General features: G+C 39.2%; 1 protein-coding gene across 2 annotated transcripts; it reads right to left on the minus strand.

Annotated features, from left to right (window-relative positions):
- Positions 1–2,583: 2,583 nt before the first annotated feature.
- xpo1a (exportin 1 (CRM1 homolog, yeast) a) lies at positions 2,584–19,932 on the minus strand. Of its 2 annotated transcripts, none has more exons than XM_085458268.1 (25): positions 19,319–19,932; positions 18,643–18,775; positions 18,387–18,488; positions 16,208–16,280; positions 16,029–16,090; positions 15,083–15,127; positions 14,807–14,988; positions 14,162–14,210; positions 13,950–14,069; positions 13,163–13,291; positions 11,724–11,882; positions 9,221–9,403; positions 8,816–8,954; positions 8,272–8,453; positions 7,983–8,139; positions 7,659–7,822; positions 7,329–7,463; positions 7,034–7,217; positions 6,621–6,727; positions 5,614–5,808; positions 5,340–5,508; positions 4,672–4,806; positions 4,341–4,500; positions 3,741–3,837; positions 2,584–3,437 (listed from the first exon to the last, which is right to left on the minus strand). In XM_085458268.1, the coding sequence occupies exons 2-25, from the start codon at positions 18,766–18,768 to the stop codon at positions 3,291–3,293; spliced, it is 3,201 nt and encodes a 1,066-aa protein (XP_085314394.1). In that variant the 5' UTR covers positions 18,769–18,775; positions 19,319–19,932; the 3' UTR covers positions 2,584–3,290. The 2 variants fall into 2 exon arrangements, with proteins under 2 accessions (XP_085314394.1, XP_085314395.1); XM_085458269.1 differs by lacking the exon at positions 19,319–19,932 and adding an exon at positions 19,080–19,247.
- Positions 19,933–20,142: the final 210 nt, after the last annotated feature.

A 20,142-nucleotide genomic window follows, 5' to 3' on the forward strand; every position in this document is an offset into this window, starting at 1 on the left:
CATTTAAATGTATGTTTATGAAATCACCTTAAAAACCTGGGCAACCCTCTTTATCCTTGTTTTTGACAGAAAAGCATGTTTATTGTTGTTTTCTTTGTAATGACATTAAATGGATCTGAAATATTATAAATGATTAATGTAATCATTAATCATCAATCATTCATGACTTGTAATGGAATATATATGTATATACAGGTTTACAAAGAACCATTTTCATGATGTATGGTTTCGAGACAGTGGTACCAACAAAAAGACAGGAGGCCGAGTTGGAGGTGGTCGAGTTGTGTGGCTGTGGCTACAATGTAGCTTGTCATCCCCAGTGTGTGAATGTGTGTGTGAATGGGTGGATGACTGGATGTGTAAAGTGCTTTGGGGTCCTTAGGGACTAGTAAAGCACTATACAAATACAGGCCATTTACCATTTACCATCCGACTAGGTAAGGCTGAAATGGTTTCAGCATGTGCAGAACTGGGATAGTGGATATTTTGGGGAAAAGATAGTAAATACAGAGCTGTCAGATAGGTGGAAAAGGGGAGGGAGGACCTCATATGTCTTTGCTGGGTTGGTGTGACAGAAGAGGATTATAGGGATAAGCTGAGATGGAAGGAGATTTTAGTTGGTCTCAGCTGTGTCCACCCCAAAAGGAAGCAGCTGGAAAAAGGAAGGCGATAATCTTGCTAACCCAAACCTTGATACTTTTGCAGTACAACTTTTATAGCAGAACCTATTATGCTCATCTCCAGCAATATATTTGTATGTGTGACCCTACTATAGTAGCTTTGCATTGATTAACAGCTAAAAAAATAATCCTTATTTATATTGTACTGGGCCTTGGGGCAGCTGTTTTCTTCCTTCCACCTCCGTTTAATCCAGCTTTCCTCTGATTGGTTGACAATCCAAACACCTGCTACAGCCAGAGATGTACATTTTAGATGAACATATAAGGATTTCCCCCTGTATACAAATCCAAAAGTAGAAGAAAAAACAACCTGAAACAGAGAACTTGTTTTTTAAAAAAAGATCTTGGGTGAGCAAGGCTATGTGGCCGGAATGCAGTAGGCCTGGGTTTGAGTCTGACCCGTGGCCCTTTAATACATGTCTCCCCCCTCTCTCTCCCCAATTTCCTGTCTATCATCACTGTCTCTGCCAATAAAAAATCTTTTAAAAAAAGTACAAACTTGTACATAGGCTGACCAAACTATTTAACATGAATATTAGAGCAGCACTTAGCAAACACATCTGATCTCATTGGAAAGTCTTTTATACCTACACTGATATGGAGTGAGTAATGCACCAAGAACAAAAAAATGCTACATCGTTTGATGAAAATGATCAACCTACAAAGTGCTGCTTCAAAGACACCTACAAAATCAAAGTGAAAAAGTATGTGGGTAGCTGGTCCATTTTGCAGAAATTTCATTGCAGCAACTCAAAGTAATGCTCTGCAGTTTGTATGCCTGCCATGACAACATTGGAGAATGCACCTATCTGCTCCCCGAGGAGCTCCTGGACAGTCTTGCGGTGCAGCCTGGTGGCATCATATGTGTGGATGGAAACATAACATTCCACGTGTTGTATAAAATGTAGATCAGGCGTGTGTGGGGCCCAGTCATGCTAGGATGCCAGAGTTGACTCAGTGTTGTTTTTTTTTTGTTTTTTTTGCCTGTCCCGTTTGGCTCTTTTGCATCAGAATTGTTGTCTAAAGGCGAAGAAAGATGCCCAACGGATTTACTTTACCAAACTGACCATCCCAGCCTTGCCGTAATGGTCCATTTGATTCACCTTTTACTGTTCATTTTATTTTCACTTACTGAATACGGGACAGACTTGACTGGGGGAATGAGGGGGAGAAAGAAAGAGGGAAAGAGAAACAGCTGAGAAGAGGGACGGGGGAGAAGGGCAAAAGACAAAAACCAACAGAACGGGCATATATCAATCACCTGGATCACCTGCTGAGAAAGAAAAAAGAAAACAAGCAGAAGAGAACAAGAGTAATAGAATAAACAACATCCCAATGATATATGGGAATATGACAGTAAATACTAAATATTAAACATTATTGTGCAGCACATAAGATCAACAGAACACAGTGTGCTTTGAGGTAGGAGCCAAAAAGGGTGTGATCACCCGTGAGTTGACTCAGTGTTGCTCCTACAACGAAAGCAACTCATTAACCCCCTCTGCTACCTAACTGACCAGATCAATATTTAAAAAAAAAAATGAATCTAGTTAATTTGATGCTATACTCAATTAAAAAGTGGTCATTTTTTGCGCAGGGTATATCACAGAAATCAAGTATAATTTATCCATTTTAAAATGTATAACAAAACTTGTTATTACTCCTTCTGTAGTATCAAAGAAGTGCTATATTTGGATAAATGTGCAAGTTGATTTAGTTCAACATCTCCAATGTTTCATATATGCGTGCTGCAAATAACTGACTGGGGCACCACAGTGGCTTTTTAAGTGTAGTGATTATTCACTTAAAAACTGCATCTCATCTGACCTATCAGTAGCACCTGAAGCTTATCTATTTTAGGTCCTTAAGGTTAGGCTTACAGAAAGAAGAGAATCATACAGAATGTTTTGTAAAAATAGCCAACTTTATATTTTCAGAGTACTAAGACAGCTTTACAAACAGGATGATATGCACGCACTCATCCAAAAGCAGAGGAACCGAAGCCCTGAATTTATCAGAAAGCCAAAACAAAAGAAAAGAAACAAAACAACCACACTCAAAAACCAAAACAACAAACACAGGAAGCAAAGGAGTACAAATGGACCCCTTGAACATCACATTCGTTCTGCACAGTGCACATGGCACTTGTGAAACTGGAGCAATCTGTCACATAACCATTGCAAGTGTTTCAACATTATATATATATTACATATTAACAAGTGGGAAGGAAGTTGAAATAAGCATGTAGTAGGTTAAAAAATAACCATTACTTCTTACAACTTCATGCAGGTTTAAATGAATGCATGGCCAAACAAAGCTTTGACAGCAAGAAGGTAACAAAAGATGGCATGTTACATAAACAATGTATATAAAAGAAGCTGGTGGTGGGGAGGAATCTGTGCCAGAATTGGGGGTAGTAATAAGGGGCGATTCTCATTTACATATTGACAGAATTTGGTCGACATACAACCGAGTGCCGGGTCCCCCTCTCCAATTCTCTTCAACACACACTTGCACACAACCACACTTGGAAGGAAAACAACAGGAAATGTCTTTGCTCCCTGTTGAACTTTCTCCCTTCAGAGTTGGTCCGTAGGGGCTATGGTCACTTTAGTCGCACATCTCCTCTGGCAACTCATGGGGGTTGAGGATGCCGGGCACAGACATCTGGAGCTTGTGTTTTTCTTCCTGGGCTTGGCGCAGAGCTGTCTCTCTCTCCTCCAGGAAGAGGTCTGACGTGTCCTCACCAGCAAACTCCTGCAAGACCACACAAGTGGACGGTTTGGAAATTTGGATTCATTTGGGTGTGTTGTGCTCCTTAAACCACACAGTTTCAACACCAGTGCTTTTAAATTCAACTCTTCTACTCTTAAATTCTATTCTTCTACTAAGAAGCAGGTGTCTGCAGTGTTTTCATTGATGAATAATATCTTTATGCTCATGTAAATTTGAGCACAAAGGTTGGCATACTTTGGATCCAAGCTAAGAATCATTGCTCATTGACTTTTGTGTTGGCAAAGTCAATTTCTAGCTGACAAGTTTTTTTGGCCATTTTCTCACCTTGATCTGCACAAGGAAGTCCCTTAGGTGCTCCTTAAAGGCTGGGATATCCTGATTGAGGCTGAATAGACCCGTCACAAACACCTTCACCTGGGCACTGTAGATAAAACATTCAATGAGCCTCAAGTCTGGAAAGTACAACTTGTAAAACTGTGGTCAAAAATAACATCTGTTGTAATTCTGCAACAGTTTAATTTTTTGGCCTCATATTCAAGAAAAAAAGCGCCTTTCAAAACACTCAAGGACACTTTACAGAACAAATAAGACAAGCATAAAAACAGGAAATGAACACAATAATAAAACAAAGCAACTAAAAGTCCTGCCCCCCACGGTAATACAATGAAATGAAGGAACAGAAAGAAGAAGAGAAGAGGAGGATCTGAGGCACCGGGATGGGATGGAGATCTGTACCATGTCAGAGAGTTATGGTGGGGGGAGAGAGAATGAATAGCCTTAAATGTGTGGAGGAGTATTTTGAAATTAATACGGAGTTGAACCGGGAAGCAGTGAAGCTGCTTCAGGATAGGTGTGATGGTGAGTAGAGGGAGTCCTAGTAATAATACGGGCAGCAGAGTTCAAAGCAAGGTTCAGCTGACTTACTCTTGGAGGTGGGGGAAGGCTGTCTTGAGCAGGTTGGCGATGTACTCCTGGACATGTCCCTGATTGTTGGCTGGGCTTGCAGCACTCAGAGCAACACTAACTTTCCCCTCTTCCACCAGGTTAAACATATACGCCAAGATGGTGGCATGCATCGTTAATCCTAGAGAAAGGGCAGAACAACACGCTGGTTATTTAGTTACTGGCTGGTCTTATAAAAAAACTGGCTCCTGACTACACTGAAAATGGAGTGCTGCATCATTATTGTATTTATATAAAGGTCAAACTGAGAAGCCTTTATAATTGTGTGATGATACATTCATAATCTCTTTACCTGCAGTGTGAGATGTATCCGTGACCACAGAAAAGATGTGCTGCAGAATGTCACAGAAGTACGTCTGGTAGAAGCTCTGCGCTGCTGCTTCCTCTGCAGAAACATTCTGCAGGAGAGTATATAGGATCTGCAAGCCTGCAAAAGAGGATGCGACATCCTTTAGATCAGCAGAGATTTGAGAAGAATCTGCACTACATACACGTAAGGTCAGTTTCAAATTTTGCATATTACTTGATATTGTATTGTGTGGTATATTACTTTTATTTTGAACTGTTGTGCTCCATATTTCTATTCCAGCACTGCACTAGAATAAAAACACTAACTGTGCATCATATCTTCAGCTGTTCAATATTTTTATCCCATCCTTACTTATCTTATACGTAGTCTCACTTCATTTGTTGAAAAAGTTTAGATTCTCTCTCTTTTAAGCATTTTTATACCTATTGGCTGCCTCTTGTTAAACCCCCCCCCCCCCAAAAAAAACAAAAAAAACTAAACTAAACAGGAACAGCTTGTGAACAGTTTATGGCTCATATGATCAGTCTCAGAGCTGATCACATTAGGGATACCCGATCTCAACAACATCACATCGAATCAAAAGCAGAAAAAAAGCATCTCCCTCTGTGTTGTCTGAACAATCTAACAGGGTTAGTGCTTTCAGTTCAGACCTGTGTCAGCCACATTTCTCATCGTATGCTTAAAAGCCCAGATGATGGAGTCCAGGATCAGTTTGAACTGAGCTGGGGCAATAGATAGGAAGGCTGGGAAGCACTGGGAGGTGGCAGCCTGAAGGAGGTAGAAGAAATGGGTTCTGTGTTCTGGAAATTCTTCAAAGTCCTACAGGCATAAATGGAAAACAAGGAGTTAAGAAGGGTTATAAACTGTTCAACTTTAAATTTTTATTCTATTCTATCAGATACAGTTAAATCAACTCAGTTAAACCTTGTTTATCATGTTCAGAGTGCACTCGAAGACAGCGTCAAAGATCATGGGAATTTCTCCGGTGATATGGACTCCCAACTTGTTCACAATGGTTGCCATGGTGCTGAGGACCTCAGGCTCCCGGGCAGCTGGAACATTCCTCTGGTAGTCTATGAGCACAGCTTCCAGCAGGGGAGGCACAAAGTTCTCTGCCACCTGAACCAAAGGAACGGCAGCAATTATGATGGGTGTTTCACACCCTCATATTTTATTAATCCTTTATTTATCCAGGTAAAAAATCTCATTGAGATTAAAAATCTCATTTCCAAGAGAGACCTGGCATCATGGCAACAAAAGTCACATACCACATAGGTATATAACATTTAAAACAAATACAATATCCCATACAAACATGTGTAAAATATACAATAACAGATCAAATTAAAAGTACATTAAAAACAATCACACTGAGTAAAAGAGCTGTTCTCTCGTTCCTTTAAGACAGATATTAAAAGATTTTGAATAACTCTTTAGTATAACACACCATTAACTACTGGAGCCTTAAAAATATAATTAGAAGGTGAAAACTGACAACTCCTTTTACAATAATTTACTACATTTACAGACATTTGACTTTAACCATGACAGATTTTAGTTAAGCGTTTCATTAACACAATTTTAACATTATTAATTTGCACTCTAGCTTCAAAATAATAATAGTGCCCATTTTCCAGAGACAGTGAAGGTTTGAAAGAACATGCTTTGGTCATACTTAGGGTTATAGCAGGGAAAAAAATCTAATTTAAGCTTCTCATTGTTTCTGAGGGGAAAAGAAACCCATGCTTACATGCAAAGCAGTTATTACAATTTTCAGTTTGTTACCTGCAGCATTTATTTCTTCATTGCTAAATAAATGCAGGAGGGGTTTTATATGAATTACTGCTCGAAACAGAAGTCTCCATAAACACAGATTTGAATCTGTTTCATTAGAGAACAGACTAGAGGAAACAAAACAAGGCCAGGCTCACCATCTGAGGGTCATTGGAGCGACTGACCCAGCCAGAGATTAATTTTAGCGTCTCTCTCTTTACGGTCCTCATACTCCTAATCAGAGGCTGCTTAGTCACCATCTCACCTGTACAAACGAGAAAAACCAACAAGTTTAAGTGGCTGACGTCTCCAATGAGCACATACTGAGGATGAATAAACTTTCAAGGGTTTCATCAAAAAAACTTGGCAGTAAGTTTTTGCACATTATTTTTTTGGTCAAAATTATTACTGTGATTTACTGGTTATATTGTCACAACAGTGATGCTGTGTGCTTGAATTCCCATTTCTTTACTACTGTAGGTTTTATGTGGTAAGCAGTCTAACAGTACTTTATTGATAAGGCTCAAACATTAGTCTGGTTAATAAATTGAGGGAGAGCCCATAAACTTACCATTGCTTTGGACGGCTGAGGAAATGTTTTCACTTAGACATTTGTAGACGTTGAGCATGTCCAGGTAGATGCGTCCTAGCTGGACAACAAAGGGATGGCCAACAGCTTTGCAGGCTCTGACGTTTGTCTTGAGGATGCTGCCCAGCTGACGCACCGTCTCTGCATCCTTCAGGATATCCACATTCTGTAGCACAAGTCCATGTTAAAGATTAAGCACACACTAACAAAACAGAAGTGGGCTGCAGGCTGCCTTATTGACAATGTAACAGCACTGGCACATTACATGGTTTCTCACCTTAGTGGCTTGCTGGATGATGCTGTCCCACACCTGATTAGGCAGCAGCATGTATTTCTCTATCAGAAGCTCTTGAACAGCCTGGTCTGTCTGAGCTCCAATCATGTAGCCCACTGCCTCATAAAATGTATGAACCTGCAGGAATGGGACTGGGCTTAATTCTAACATAGACCTTTGTCAACATGTAGGTTTGGAACTTAGCAAACGAAAAGTTCTACTGCAAAACACAATTTCCATCCCGTGAAAGTCTGACAGACGCACTTAAACCTATTTAACAGCAGAACTATAACAAAACCACGTGAATAAGTCCAGACACTGGGCAGGGCTCACCTGCTGAGGCTGCAGGTCACAAATGATGGTGTTGATGTTGTTCAGAATCTCATCTATAAAGGGCATCACCTCTCCCACCTGAACCTGCACAAAATGACGGCGGCACTTTTGGGCTATCTTGATGAAAGTATCACATGCCATGTCCTGAACGCCATCATGTGTCTCTGTGCGAGGAAAAAGAGAATAAGCCGAACAAAATCACAATAAGCCTTATTCATTGACAGCAGCCAATGAGATTTAGTGTAACAATGCTTTGCATCGTTTCAACATTCTCCTAACACCAAGCATCAGAAAAACACAAAAATTCAGCACAAAATATCTCACCATGCATAAACTCAAACAGCTTGTTGACGACCGTCTTGAGGAACTTCCAGTGGGCTCGCAGGAAGCGAGGATACTGACCCACGATATACATGATGTTTGATGCTATTATGGCCTTGTTGTCTTTGCCTCTTTTCTGCTCACACAAGCCAAGCAGGTCCTGCGATTGTAACACACCTAATCAATTTATATTGTTTGGTGTTACAGAGACTGACAAAATCTAAACATATTTTTCAGCCATACTGATGCCATACTGTGTTAATGACATGTGCTACAACAATGTATGTTTCACCTTGATGACAGTCACAAGGAACCTCTTTTCATCCTCCTCATGCATCGCTCCGCTGATGGAACCAATGGCCCAGCACAGCATGTTCAGGTTTCTCCACGACCACTCTGTGCCATTCACCTGGTTGTGAAGCTTCTCTGTCATGATGCGTTCAGTATCAGCATAGTCCAGATGAGTCAGATACACTGTGCACAAAGAGAGAGTTACTTAATACAAAGTGCCAATATAACCAGTAAGTGCTGCTGACCACACCATTTTAATAACAAGATGCCAGATCTTTTAATAAACCCATTTTTGGTTTTCATAAATTTAAAGAAAAAAAATTAATCCTCTTTGAGACCCCACAGGAGCAGCATACATTACTGAAGCATAAAATTACAACTGAAAGGTCTTAAATGTTGAATAACAGCCTGGTACATACAGGACGTAACTTGACAGTGAGAAAAACCCCTGAAAACTGCACAATTAAAATATTTTATAAATATAAATAAGTAATATTATAAATATAATATTTTATAGTTAGTCACAAAGACCGTTAACAACTTACCAAGAGTCTCTCTCATGTTCTTGTAAAGGTTGATTGCATCTGTGTCCTTCATAAACTCCCTGACCACTTCGCCCTGATCGTTCTCCACCACGAGCACTTCCTCTGGTTTGGCCATACGGCTCACCATCAGTAGACGCACCTGAAAGAAGACAGGGATATAGAGAGTCAGTTAGACACATCAGTTTTGTAAGAACAGTGTAAAAAATGCAATTATTTTGTTTTAGATGTTTGCAAGCATTTTATGCCATTTAAAAAAAAACATGACCAATAAATAATCATAACAATATGATTGTAATGCTGTTCAATATAATCATAAGTTGCATTTGGGACAAGAGTGTGACCTCTTAATCCACTGACATTTTGAGGATACAATCTCTGTGTGTGCGTGCGTAATAGCAGCCCAACCTGGGAGAGCACAGGTAGGTAAAGGTGTCTGCGTGGTGGGACATCAGAGAGCAGTGGAGTGCTGGAAGTGGAGAAGGGACTCTCTCTGTAGAGTTCAGCTGCCAGGTGGTTCCAGTATTCCAAACAGATCTTAAAGATCTCCGTCTCCTCCACTTCTGACACCAGCAGCATGTAGTGCAGCGCCTGCAGACAGGACAAAGTGTGGTGAGGCTGGACAACTTTAAATGTTTCAAGTCAACTGATGAAACAAAGGGATGTATGTCATTATTCAAACTTCTATTCTTTTTTTAACGTGGGGGTTATTATGTCATGACTCTTCTGGTCAGTCACAGACTAGTTAAATTATCCTGTTGTAGGTAAAATGTGGTGGTCATCCACAATTACATAACAATGGGTTCTCCAACATCAGACGAAAATAAAGAACCAGCCAGTCAAGAATCACAGCTCTCACAGATGAGAAGCTCAAAAGAAGCTGAAAGAAGAAAATCAGCTGTCAAAGAAAAGATTCTGGCATCTTCATGGACTCACTGGAAAAAGTCTGACTGAAACAAAACACTTTACAGTGGTTTTATAAATGTTGATTTCTTGTGTGTAAAAGTAAGTGATAAGGATTCCATTTCTTGGAATCAACATAATCTCAGGTGCATTTATGAAGATGTTTCCTATCCTTAAAATCTTTGTGCTTCAGAACAGATATAGGACAACTGGGTCTTCTCAGGTCAGTTATTCGTTCAGTATGGATGTACTCAGTGCTTTAGTACTGACATTTGCAAGACAGAAAACTTTTATAACACGATCAGATGCAATACACTTCTTTATAGTGAGCTTTTTAAAGTCAAAAGATCTCAGGATATTCCTCACTTTCTTTAACCAAATGTGGGACATAGTATGCCCTGAATTTGTTGGTTTCAAGCATAATCAAGTAGTCTTCATTGGCTGTCCTATAAATATAGTATGAAGATAATATAATGGTACAGTTTGTAATTTAAATAATCTCCCTTTTACTTTTTAAGCAACTTCCTGATTTCCTGGTCCACTTGTCCTTAGCGTTTTATATTTCATAAAACAAACAGATAAGTTATGTTTACATAATCAAAATTAATGAGCCTTTTTATGGTTAAATTGCAGTACAGATTACTGATATTTCCTGTGCTACTCTCATTCTTCACAGTTCCCAGAACAATTAACTATCTATACTTATTTAAGTGGAAAAGAGAAAGGTCGACCATCCCAGTGTAATTGCTTCAAAATGTATACCATTGCAAAAGTGTAATAAGTAGGGATGGGTACCGGTATCGGCACCGGTTCTGACATAAACGGTAGTAACCAGACCAAAAAGCAGCGCACATTTCGGTGCTTTATTTTCCTGAGCTGTGATGCACTTTAGATTCTAGCCAATCAGTTTACGTTTCCGAGGATAGTAGGCGGGCCCAGGTACGTACGTTCTTTTAGAGCAGAGCTACAGATTAAAATGCCCAAAGCGAAGCGGTCAAAAGTCTGGCTGTACTTCACAGCAAAATATGGAAACTCAGCAGCAACAAGTGCTTTAAGCTGATACTGTGATACTGTCAAAGGAAGTAACACCTCGAATCCGATGAAACACCTGGCGACGCATAATGTTTTTTTTTTTTAAAGCCGAAAAATGCGGCGTATTTGACAGCTTGCTGCGAGACCTCACACCGAGCACATCTACTGCGGGTGTGGTGCCTGTTATCGGACCCAGAGTTAGCAACATCCCCCAAAAACACGAAGAGGAGAGTCCTGGCCCCTAGCCCTGCCAGTGTAGCAGAAATGATGACAGATGATGATGCAGCAGCAGCCGTTCTTCTCTGCGTGAGTAGCTTAATGTTGCACGTGTATAATTTACGTTGAGTAGGCTAACCACGTTATTACATTAATGCATGTAAGGTGAACTAGCAAACATCATCATAGCTACATGCTGCTGTCTTCTTGTTTGATGGCAGATACTCCCTTCACCCTGGCCAAAAAGGCTAAAATGACCAAAGAAAAAGAGGGAAACAGCTAAACATGAGAGGTTTTTGGACAAAGTTTGTGTTTTTTTCCATTGTTTAAGCACTGCTTCCAGCCAAGAGTGATACCATATATGCCCCATAGCTGCAGAAAAGGCTAACATTGTTATCTTTTTACAAAAAAAAAAACAAAAAAAAAAAACAGCTGAACATGAGAGGTTTTTGGACCAATTTTGTGTTTTCCATTCTTTAAGCACCGGTTTGAGCACCGGCACCGTTTCAAAAGTACCGGTTTGGCACCGGTATCGGATAAAACCTAAACGATACCCATCCCTAGTAATAAGGACAAAATGCATGAGGAGAAAAAGAAAATCTGGCAGTCACCTGATACAGAAAGGGATGCTAATATAGACAAAATGACTGTAAGCCACAACATGAGAGTTCAGGGTCCACATGAAAAAAGAAACAAACAAACAAACAAAAAGAAAAACAGTGAAAATGTTCTCGTTTGTGTTGCTGTGTTGTCCGCCTACCTCCATGAGTGTCTCGCGTAGGTTGGGCCTTTTCTCAATGAGCTGGCCATGTTCTTTGAGGAAAGTGCAAAGGAACAAGCTCAGATTCTGAATAAAGTTTTGTTCGTCATCCTTCCCATTGGCGTACGCCACTCTGATGTTTGTGTTTAAAGGCAGCATCTGGCCAAACAGCAAAAAAAAAAAAAAAGAGAGAGAGAGATTACTGCAAAGCCTTATAATTATTAATTTATCTTCAAAGCTTTCATTGAATCCATTTGGGGTTTTGTTTGTGGACATTGCATTTGCTGTAATCAAGTTTTATCTTATACTCAACTATGAGACCACTCAAGATTCAACTTTAATCTAAAACTAGAATATAAACCACAAAGTTATACCAGAAACACTGCCTGTTAAGGAATACTGGGTGATAACGTTTAGTATAGTTTCATTTAAGGAATGTTTTAATGAATATCATGTAAAGTAAGGACCAGGTTTACTTATAACTTTAGAAATGTAAAATATTCTGGTAACTAAAGAAACCCTGATCTTATATTCATTACATTTTATAATCTTCTGTTCAGATAATTTGTCAGGCCACAGCTACGCAGAAAACTTCTCCATCTCATGCACTAGCATCATTTTGTTCTTAGATAGTCAGAGTGGAGCCTGAAGTACTAAAGTACATAGAAAAGTACTTAGTACAGAGACTCTGGAGAGAATAAACGATGACTTATCAAGTAAGAGTTTAAATGTTTGATAAAGTACAGTTGACCTATTGATAGACACTGATGTACAACATAAAATGGGCTACAACGAAACAGTTCTACAGTACAAATAAAGCCTATGACCTGACTTGCTATAGCACCATATGTCAGTCTGCTCAATGTTACAGACGACATAATATTCTTGTGTGTGAAACACAGCTGTGATTATTACATGATTCATTCAGAAAAGCCTGAGCTCATGCAATGGTCTCAGAAAGGATTAAACTCTTCACTTTAGCCTAAGGCACTCTGTACAAGCACATTCACAATACACAGCACAGTGAAAGTAGTTGGTTTTAAGGTGACTAAAAACTCTGTATTTTAATTTGTGAACAGAAAGTACTAAACTATCCACTGCTTCCTCTCATGCTTTGTGTATTTGGGCAGTTTTTGAAACTTATCTGCTGTTGTAAACAGAGCAACTCAGCAAAACTGTTGAATTCACACATACACACACTGAAAAACATTTATGCCCATTTCTGAATGGACTAAGGAAAATTTCTTACTTAATCTACATTTATTTTGGGTCTTTCTTTTACTGAGAGACTGACAGCCTGTGCTGCCTGTTGAGCTTTTGTGGAGGTGGAAGGTTGGAGATTTGTGTGTAATAACTCAAACGGTATTTGTAAGCACGTTGTAACACTGAGTGCAATTAATGCAAGAGGCACTCAATACTAATTGGGTCTGAGTGCATACCTGTTTGAGCTGGGACATGGTGAGGGTAAAGAGGTTGACAAACTGCTCCTCATACTGGTTCACGCTCACACCAGCGATCTCAGTCAGACATTTCAGAGTCACATTGCGAAACATGGGTACGTTCAAGAACTGAAAAAGAAAACACAGCAGGTCAGTGCTGACATGTCTATTTTTCTTGCTCCTATAATTTGTGATGAAGGAATGCATTTCTTACATGCATACAAGTTAGCTGGTTAACAGCCTTGACTCAACAACTATGATAGTGACAGACTCACATTTAGTCAGCTCAGGGCTCACAAAAATCGCTAGCCCCGGGACGTCGGGCTAGCGAGTTTTGTGAGCCCTGCAGCTGTAACCAGTTCAGATCAATTTGACGATTTTATGATCATTATCTAGCACCAACTGCTTTATATGCATGTAATAAATGACTGATTCCTGACCAAACCAATGACACAACGAGTTCTGGATTAATGGCGATATTTCCACAATATTGTTATGCATCTTTAGGATGAACCACCATAGCTCAGACGGTGGGATCCCTTTGAACTGATAAAGTTGTCAAAATTTAAGGTTAAAACCTTTTCGAAGTTTCTACTTGTAATTGATTCCATGTGCAAATCTGAGCATTTGTTCTTAGACACTTTGCGTGACAACATTAATTTAACTGGCCTTACCATGCCATGTCAGTGTTTTTCAGTATAACCAGACTCACAGACATACTGTATCACGCTGTATTAGAGTTAATTATTTCAAGTTTTATTTAATGAAAGAGTATCATCTGGTTTACCTTGTAGACCAACGTGCTGATGAGTTTCGTCTCAAAGATGTAACCTAAAGGAATCCAATTCAAAAAGCGGAGTAAAGTCTCCAGGGTAGCGTGGACCAGTGGGGCATTTTGGGAATTTTCCTATGGAGAAGAATTATACACATCAAATTGAGGTATTGAGACTTGCACAAAATGTTTTGAAAACAACTGCGAAAAAAAATTGTTTGTCTTACCATTACAAACTGGCACAGCTGGAATATTTGGGAGAACTCATTGCACATGCTGACAGGGAAAAGAGAGCGGAGTGTAAGTACTCATCATCTGGATTTTTTTTTTGTGTTTTTTTTTTTAAAGCTCTCACCCTTTTCCCCCAAGTCTAGCGGAGTCTACCGTGGCACCCAATGAGCCAAATGACCAACAATCTGGCTTTGCGTTGACCAGATTAACAAATGGTAGTAAATTTTACATACTGCTGCTAAAACCAATTAAAGTGGAGTCTCACTCAGGATGTCAGAGTTCACAATCTTCCCAGCCTTCTTCTGGGATAATTGCTACATTTTGTTAACAAAAGGTGCAATCTTACATCTACACAGCTTTTTTGGGGGAATCATCAGTATACAAATGCATACAAATTACAATATAACCTGCAGGTTTTGGAATGCAGTATGACTGATCGAAATATGCAATGGAAACGCGAGAATGCACAACATCAAAAAAAATATGATATCTCTAACTGTGCCTGATTGGACTGAAAATAAAAGACTCAAAATCAACAATGAACCAATATTTCTCCTTCTTTCAGTATTCAGTACTCAAATGTAAGACCTGACGTCCACTATTTGCTCGACATAAGTTATACAGTATATCAGATCAGTTACCTGTCTTTGAGATGCTTGGCCTTCACCTGGGTCATCTGGCCACTGGAGAAGTCAAACACCTCTTCACTGAGCAGTTTGAGGATGATCATGTTGTTCTGACAGAGGCTCTCACTGGTCCGACTTGCACCCACAATATCACTTATAAAAGTGGGCCAGTGTTTGGGCCATTCCTGCTTCAGGATCTAAAAGTCCAGAAATAGAGCTCATCATCAGCATCATTGCTTTATGTCAAACAATAATAATGTACACTATATCAAACATTAAATGCCTATTTACCTGTACAAGGATCATGTTGAGTTTTGAAATGTATACCCCCTCTTTCTGCAAATAAACATAAAAAAGGTTACATGTTATGTTAGCTGTTAACTATTAGCAACTACCCAATAGCCACATTAGCCATTTTTAATCAGTCACATAACAGCTAGCAGACTATGGTTAGAAAAAAGATTAATAAATGGTGCAGGGCTGACTGGGTCATGGATAGAATATTGAGCAGTAACAGACTGGATTACGGACACATGGGAAACTAGATGGGTTGCTGGCTGTGCAGAGCAGCAGGGGAACAGTAGCTGAACAGTGGAGAGAATGTGACAAACTACTCTGAGCAAATTTTGGAGGTGAAGTGAAGAGCTGCAGAGTGAGGCAGGACAGAGTGAACACTGGATGAGCAAGAGGTTGCAGATCCGGTGAAGAGAAGGCAGATGTGTACAAGATGATATACTTTTCTGCTTTTGGAATAATTTATCCATGTGTTAATTATGCATTTCTTATTTTGTTGTTGCCAGCCATAACTTCAGTTTTGAAGTGCAACCAATCTGCTTCACAGTGAACACTCTTGGTTTTTTATCGTTTTTATATTAGCATAAATACATTATTATTTGTAGTTTTTCTATAATCCTCTTTGTCTTCAATGATTAAAAAAATATATCTTGATATGTTAGGTACCCTTTATCTATTGATATGTTTTAAAATATATTTTAACTTCAGTCTATAATGAAATCTAAATCATTTGTAAAATTAATACATCAAGTTTTTCAAGAAATGATGTCTTTGCCATTACTTCTGTTGTTGCACAATGTGGTCAAACTTCCCTGTGGTATCAAAAATTGTGTCAAGTATTCTCCTGAACATCAGAACAGAGTTTGAAATTCTAATATCGGGACAACCCTATTACAATGACACGAGTATGTTTAAGTGCACCATATCACACAGGACACCTTACCTCCATGTTCGCAGGATCAGAAGAAGTCTTGATAATCAGTCCAACAACATACTTCTTGATTCCTGAAAACACAGACATGTGTTGTTCAGAGAAAACTGATTACACCTTTCAGACAAATAACATATCTGAGGAAGAAAACACACAGATATCCTGATTAATGTCATTAGGGTGATTTTTACCTTCACACTGATTTCTTGGAAGAATCTTCCAGCGTGTTTTGATGACTGTCTCCAGAATCTGAAGAGCATAATACTATTTGGGAGGGGAAAAAAGAAAAAAAAAAGAAAAGATGAGTTAGAGCTCTGAAAAAGACTCAATCCTTTCATCACGATTTACAAGCAAAAACAAGAGCTAACCTCAGGAGAGTCTTTGCACTGTCATGTCTCCACGGTGACCCCATGTGGACAGCTTTGTGCAGCCCAAAATTGATGACCCATGGTCTTTAGACATTGATATTACTGGGGCTGTCAACGAATATTCTAAATTCAATTATGTAATGGAATTCACAAAGTAATTAGACATTTAATTGTGCAAATTATTTGACTGTGGAAGGAGAACCCAGCAATGGCTGCGAAGGTGCAGCTCTGGCTGCGGCAGAGTTTAGATACACAGCTACTGGTGCGAGTGAGAAGTGACCTAATGTAATTAGTAAACGTAAGTGGATAAATATCAGCTACCAAAGATAAACACTATTAAGTCATAATATGCTTAATAGAAAAACCTTTAGCTTAAATGAATCTTTCAAGATATTTATATGGGTGTATTAACATAGTTATCAGTAACAGGCTAAGGCCTAATTTAGACTTTTTCGGTGCATCCTACAACATAACCTACATAAGTGGCCAATTGTGCATGGTATAATATGTGTTAATTATCATATGGTTATATCCTGCTGTTTTATATATGGTGCTAGTAGATAAAAACAAAAAGCTGGGATTTCCCCCCTCATCATTTTAAAGTCCTTATTGATGCTTTGATTATTAATCCATATATTGAGATGATGACTGCTCTCTCATTGATAAACTCAAAAACTGCAGTGAAGAAGTTCAAAGGAATTCACATGATGAATCAAAGGTACTGAACAGGCCTTTCACAATAGCTGTGGGCTGCAACTTGTAGTTACATCTTTAGGGAGATGCATTTCAGGTTACACTGTAAAGTTTAAGAGATATTTGTGCTCATGACAGACTTCCCACTTAAGCTTTAATCCCCAGTTAGTTTAGATGTAGTAGTTTGTTTTTAAAATACACAAAGTTAGCTCAAACTTGGTTTTACCTTTAATTTTTTGAAAAGCACCATGTGGTAATGACTGCAGAGAATTCACAAGCTAATTCTGCAGCAGTGACTTTACACCCACAGTCTTCAGGGAAATTTCTGATTTTGGTCAACTGATTGCAAAACAGTGGAACCTTAAATTTGCTGACTGATTTGGCTATTGAGAAAAGCTTCAGGCAGCACTGGTCCCTGATGGTTTGATTATGTCCTGTTATTTGTTCAAAAAGATCATTGCTGTTCAGCACATTGAATGCTTATTCTATATAACTTATAACTAATCATTTTATTCGGTTATTTTGTAATGTGCATTTATGTAACTTTCTGTTTAAATACATATACCAGAATATGTCTCTCACTGTACTACTTTGCCTTTTTCTGAGTGTGCAATATTCAAATAGTTGGAAAGTGTGTCTCTCTCTTTTTTCTTTTAAAGCAATAATCATACATGACCTTTGGTCAGTGTTGACAGGTAAAAAACTAATTGTAGACTTCAGCCACATATTTAGTCACTGTTCTTACACAAAATATATACAAGTGTGGAATTGGCATTGTTATAATAATTGAACTGTTATAAATGGACACATTAACCTTCAACACTTGCACCTCTCAAGCCCTACGAGTTAAGCATTTAACTCTCTTGCAACAGCAGCTGTGTGTACCTTAGACCAAAGACAAATAAGTGTGCATACTAAGCACAGTCTCAGAGCCATTATATACACAAATGGAGACAGTAGCAATGCCAAAAGAAGCCCAAAACAAACATTCTGACAGCACTGACAACTGAAGATAGCATCACAAGAGTCTTTAAATCCGTGATCTAGTAAAAAAAGGCACAGCATGTAAGGCTGTCAAAAACTACTTATTTAAAGATAGTGAAGCATGACCCATTGACTGTACAAGATATCCAGTAAACACTAGGTCAATCATAATGATTTCTCACACCTCACCTCCCTGAAAGCCTAAGCCTTATGTGGATAAAGCAATAAGCTTCAGCTCACATTAATACACTGGTCTTCAACAGTGTAATAATGTAGCTCGTCTAAGGCCCTAGCATTCCTTAATACATGCTTGTTATGCTCACACCTTAGTTTTCATGTTCTGAGAGAACTCCAGGATGGTGTCGACTCTCGTCCAAGCATCAGGGTGGTCCTTCAAGTTTGTGAGCACTTCCTGGGCTACTCGTTGCTAGAAAAGAGCAACATAGTAGCAGTGGGTTTAGAGCAACTTAAAGTATACTTCAATTTAACATACATGTATTTGCTACAAGACAAGCTCCCAAACCCATTAGGGACTTGAAAGTAGCACTGCTTTGACTGAAGGTGAAACACATAAAACACACCTGGGATCCAATGTCATGATACATGGAGTTGACAACATTGTCCAACAGATTTATGTCCAATTTCTGGCTGAAGTCCAGCAGCTGTCTGGCTGGGTGATCTGCCAACATTGTCATTTCTGCTGGCATAGAGATTCTGACAGGGGAAACGAAGCAACAGAAACCTTAACCCCAACTTTTCTTTGGGGGAAAAGTAACAAAAGAACTACCAAACACAAAAGAACCGCATCTGTGATTAAAATTTGCAGTACAAGTGCTAAAAACTAAGCCTTTTAGTGTTGAAAATTTACACTGTAAATACTAACACATACTAGATAAGTGGAACGTAAAAAAAAATGGAATCGACAACCGATATTCTGGAGAAATAAATAAGTCAGAAACAGGTTATTCCGGTTTGGCCAGCCCCTCGTGGTAAAGTTATGACAGTCACTGAAACAAACCATAAACTGGCGAAACACGAAACAGCGCCGCCAACCCGCAAATACAGCATTCAACACACGTCCACTCAGATCCGTTTGCCACTATTGGGCGCAATTAAAGGTACCAGTTTACCAAGTACAATAACTTGTAAGACGTCTGAGTTCTATAACCGGTCATCATTACCAATGGTGGTTAGTTTCAAAACCGATACACCCTGACGTTAGTCTTAATAAGTTAATGGTGATCAGACGCGACTTACCTGATAGTTGGTGTCCGCTCGTCGAAAACTACTGATGGTTTTAATAATGTGAAACCGCTAAATACGATACAAACTAATTCGCAGCTTTATCTCATGGCACACGTTTACGTTACGCTGCCCTTAAAAGTCGTTAGCCAAAAGCTAATAGTAGCTTTCCTCGATTACACCAACAGTCGTAATTTAAAAATGCTGTCAAGCTGGATATTCATCGATTTTTTTTAGCGATATATTAAAGAATATCCGACGTTTCTTGTCTTTAGCCACTCTGAAACATAATTGGTAGGCTACCAGTTACATCCGACCAGGCTAATAGCAACTTAGCGTGCTAATGGAAAAGTCAATGATTTAGGTCCGCTGGCTAATGTAACATCAAGCTAAGCTAACACCAGAGTTTCACGTAGTCAGACTTGGAGTCGTATTCCGGGTCACAAAGTAAAAATAATCTCGTTTTATTTCTGGTTCTGTTCGCACACACTGTTGGGAAGCAAAGATGTTTAAGTGCGTGCAAGTGTGCTCTTCCTCTAAGCTCACGCTTCCAACCACGGACCGGTTAAAACCGGTTGAGACCGGGATATTCATTCTCGGTGTTTCGACCCGCCGAGCGCCGCGTAAAATTTGGACTAAGCACCCGCCTACTGAGCATCTAATTGGTTCAGCCATTGATTTCGTCACGCTTTATCATGGGCTGTTTGAAGCTGTCAATCTGGCTCATCTCCCTCCCCCTGTTTATCTTCCACTCTGACCTCTGCCTAAGGCCCAAAGCAACAAATACTGAATTACTTAAATGCTTAACCAAATTACACCATTTTTAGTTCTTAAATGAG

The sequence above is a fragment of the Copadichromis virginalis genome, linkage group LG6 (assembly GCF_057382275.1).
Source record: "Copadichromis virginalis isolate Kocher_CV1m ecotype Utaka linkage group LG6, C_Virginalis_male_GT1.1, whole genome shotgun sequence".
Classification (NCBI taxonomy): Eukaryota; Metazoa; Chordata; class Actinopteri; order Cichliformes; family Cichlidae; genus Copadichromis; species Copadichromis virginalis.